Consider the following 4,682-nt stretch of genomic DNA (forward strand, 5'->3'; position numbering starts at 1 on the left):
TCGCCGTGCATCTTTCTGATAGTATGTGATGTTGATGGTGTTTGTGGGTGCAGAAGATAGTGGAGATGAGAAGGAGGGGGTGGGGAAAATTCTAAAATGCCTCTGAAGCACCAGTAGGCCAATATATTAATGTTCCATCCTAGTGGGCACCTTAATAATTATAATTTAAACATGAAGAGAATAAAGAGTTTTTGAAAGATAAAGATTATTTTATTAAGTGCACTCACAAACATACAATATGAAGATCATATGACATAATGCAATACACTTGATCAATCGAGTATGGTTATCTATTTTTCAATATCTTTACGTTTTTTCTCGATCAACTCATTGATTTCTTTCACTTCTTCAACATTCAGCTTGTCTGGCAAGTTTTTTTCTTTCATATATTTGAACATATCTATGGTCAGCTCCTTCTCACGATTCTCCTGACGCAACTTTTTCAATTGGTCACGAGCTTTGGTAATTCTTTGCATGATAAAGCTCTCTTGGTTTACATTCTTTGTTTGATCTATTACAGATGCATTTTGATACTTCTTAATCACTTGCCTAACTCCCTCTGGATTCGGCCAAACCTCTACCTCAGATTTAAAAGGGTTGAAAACTATAAGACATGCTTGAATCCCGCAAAGAATGGTGAGTTCTCTCACCTTCTTCAGGATACCTTTCTTCCTTTTCTTAAAGGTTGCTTTCCTTGCTGTGACATTAGAGATATAAGAAAGTTCCACTTTCGTCATGGCTACAAATGAAAATAAAATAATCTATATTAATATGTCACAAGATCGAAAAAATTTAGATATATTCCACAAGGAAAGATTTGAAATCTAGCCACGATTAAGAAGAAAAATAAGATGTAATTAAGAAATGTAGCTGCAACCACAATTAAAAATACTAGTTCCAACTTCACATCGAAGCATAATAAAATGACCAAAATTCTACCATTCAATTGCAACTCGACAACATCAAATAATAATATGAGGAGTCCATCAAAAGGTAAAGGATGAGCTTCACCTCTTAATTTTTACAAAAAAATTAAACAGAAATAAGAAAAAGATAAATTTTTTTGTTTTAATCTAGTACTTGCTAGCAAAGATTATAGATCTCAATCTTTGCTTCTACCATTGAGTTGGCTCTGAAATATTGATTTCATACTATCAAATCAAAAGAGTATAGAAAACAACTTTAATTATAAAAATAGACATAAGAAAATAATAGACATATACCGAGTAGAAGAAATCTTGGAAAGGTACAATTTGTGAGTGGTCGAATATCATTGGTGTTCCAAGGAAATGTAGATGGTTGCGTCAGAAAATGTAGGTATTTATAGGGAGCTGAGACCTCTACACATTTGACCTAATGGTGTAATTATGGGGTCCATCATTAGTAAAATAATATTTATTAACTTTTTATTTTTAAATTTTTATAATACTTTAAATTAGTAAAAGGGTCACATGAAAATTATTAATGATGGCATTAATTACTACCATTTTAGTCAAAAACTTTAAATGAATTAAATTATATATATATTATATATTAATATAAATAAATATATATTTATATATATATTCATTTATTATCTATTATTATCAATAAATATACATATATTTATATATATTAAAAGATTTAAACTATTACATTAATTACATTTAACAGCGAAAAAATTTCTTTGTATTAAATGCATTAAATATAAAAACTATATTCGCTTTTATTCATTAGATTAATTAATAATTGATAGTATTTTCAATATCTCATATTTAACATAAATTATTAATATTGTTAAATGTTAATTATTAATCACAAAGGGGAATTAAAATTGTAAAGTTAGAAATTTAATAATATTAAATTAAAGTTAACATTAATATTAATATCAATATATATATATATATATTTGAAATTTTACATTAAATACATTTAGCAGCGAAAAATATTTCTTTGTAATAAATAATAAAAAACTATATCCACTTTATTATTCATTAGATTAATTAATAATTCGTAAAATTATCAATTTCTCATATTTAAAATAAAATATTAAAACTATTTAAATTTTAATTATTAATCTCAAAGGAGAATTAACATTTAAATGTTAGAAATTTCATAATATTAAATTAACATTAATTAATATTATTTTATTTTTTTGAAAATGAAAGTAATATTATTAATAATAAATCAAGCCTGAGTAAGGGGTTCTCATGGCTATCTCAAAGTATACAAAAGACTGTTCCCCCGAATAACTAAACTGAGTAAGGTTAGTCAAACAATGTATCGTCCTTCCAACGCACAAGTGTCTAACTAAACAAATGATCCTCGTCGTTTGCCCTAGGGTAAACGACGATGAAATCTCACGCTTCGATGAAGTCTCACGCTTCAATGGAGTCTTACGCTTTCGCGAAGTCTCACGCTTCAGTGAAATCTCACACATTCACGAAGTCTCACGCTTCAGCGAAGTTTCACGCATTCACGAAGTCTCACGCTTCAGTGAAGTTTCACGCCTCCGCAAAGTCTCCCGCTTCAGCGAAGGTTCCCGTCTCCACGAGGTCTCCCGCCTCAGTGAAGTTTCTGCTTTCACGAAGTCTCACACTTCAGTGAATTTGCACACTTTCACGAAGTCTCACGCTTCAGTGAAGTTCCATGCTTTCACGAAGTCTCACGTCTCAGTGAAGCTTCCCGGCTCATCCTTTGGATGGCTAAATAAACTGCTCAAAGAGCGAAGGAGTACCAATGTACTTGGAAACTTATTATTTTCCCGGCTTATCTTTTAGATAGCCAAATAATTAAACTGCTTATCGAGCAAAGAAGTATCAACGTACTCAGAAACTTATTAGTTTCCCCAAAACTTGGATTCGGCGACACTTCTCATTTTCCAAAACTAATATCCAAGCCCTAAGCTTTCATCTGACATTGTTATTACTATTTAAAGGGTTCAGAGGTTGTTTAGTGTATTATGAATTTTCCTTGTAAAATAGTTTCCATTTAGGTTTGTCTCTAATCTTAAGAGTTTAAAAGATCCCTTCATCCCAAGTAACTCCCAGAGAATGTCTCGATCCACTAAAACAATAACAAGGCCCGAACCTCCGTTCGTCCCGTCAAACTTTCCCAAAATCTCATGATGAGTGTGGCATAACTGCTCGTTATCCTCACTCTGACGTACAACAGATATATGTGTAATTGCATAATCAAATTAGCACAATCCAACAGTCATGGCACATATATCAGCACATCCTAGATTAACCATTTAGCACATAGCATGTGAATCAATCAACAACAAATCAAGCGATAAATAATCAACGATGTCGGCCGAAGCCTCAGAAAACGGAGACACACATCTCAATTACACTCGGCCGAAGCCTCCAGAAAACATTTCCCAGTCAATCAACAATCAAGTGCATAAACAATAAACCAAGTCGAATTGATCAACGCCTAAAACATTAGCTAGCAAGGTAAGTTGCCCTCACCTCTAGTTCCTCCATAATCACAGTGTAAGTCACACTCACAAGCTTGCTCAGCCAAGTCCAAGGTTTCCACAAACGAACCTTAGAGCAAACAAAGCAAAAATCAATCAAAATAAGTCAGTACAATCGAAACAATACTAACTAACGTTAGACAAAGCTCAAGAAGCTTCAGAGTACAACATCTAGGCACGAATGGAAGGGCTTTCCTCAAATGGATGAGTTTTGACTCGATTCAAGTTTTGTACAAAAACACTTTATTCGCTAAAACGTCCATAACTCGAGCTACAGAACTCAGAATGACACGAAACCAAAGCCAAAATTTCGACAACGGAGAGAGCTACGCTATAACTCAAGTCATACAGACCCAAAAAAAAATTTTGGACACAGTACCATACCAAATAAGTCTCGGCCACTATCAAAATAGGGTTTCCCAAACTTTTTCTTTGATCTTATTTAATTCCTAGGTATTCTTAGGCGATATCTAGGCCAGGGAAACTCTCAGAAAAATTATCGGGTCGAAAACTAACACAGGGGTATTTTGGTCAGTGTCTTTAGCCCAAAAACTCAAAGTCGGAATTTTGAAAAATAAATTTGATGAGTGTGTTCCTAATGACATTTATAACAACTAATCCTACTGACGCTAAGCTCAGTCAGGAGTTTTTGATTCAAAAAGCGAAGCTTTTACCCAAAAATGGGTTTTTCCAGAAAATTGTATCTCTGCGACGATTCGGCGAGATTCAGCAGAAAAAAACCGGATATTCATGCTCTTGGGCATGTAGGCAATAAGTTTAGACACTGAAATAAAGTTATTTGAACACTTTTACAAAAAGCTCAAAACTTTGAGCACAGAAAGACATAGAGAAAAGCGACAAAATTGACGATCAGAAGTAAGGAATAGCATCTATACCTCGAGGCCTACGTATAGCAACTGACAGTGCAACGATCAGGCAAGAATCGGCGAAAAACTATCCTCTCCTCTCCTTCCTCAAGCTCGCGGCCAACATAGGAGATGGAAACCGCGGGAAAATGAAAATTTCGCGATTCTGATTTTTCCTGCACATTCCTCTGTGAATTATAAGAGAGAATCTGGCGACAAAATTTCAGAACTCGAAATAGGGTTCTTGGAATTTAAGAAAACGATTCACTAACGGTGTTAATCGATTTAACCCAAAAAGTAACTTTTTGTAGTTGATGTCGGATGAGAAAACTTCCTTCTGAAGAAAGATTAGAAAC

At 33.6% G+C, this 4,682-nt stretch overlaps 1 protein-coding gene across 1 annotated transcript; it reads right to left on the reverse strand.

Moving 5' to 3' along the window:
* Positions 1-290: 290 nt before the first annotated feature.
* On the reverse strand, positions 291-737 carry LOC130725100 (agamous-like MADS-box protein AGL80). The gene has a single exon (XM_057576355.1). It carries the CDS (start codon positions 735-737, stop codon positions 291-293), a length of 447 nt encoding a protein of 148 aa, XP_057432338.1.
* Positions 738-4,682: the final 3,945 nt, after the last annotated feature.

The sequence above is a fragment of the Lotus japonicus genome, chromosome 6 (assembly GCF_012489685.1).
Source record: "Lotus japonicus ecotype B-129 chromosome 6, LjGifu_v1.2".
Lineage (NCBI taxonomy): Eukaryota > Viridiplantae > Streptophyta > Magnoliopsida > Fabales > Fabaceae > Lotus > Lotus japonicus.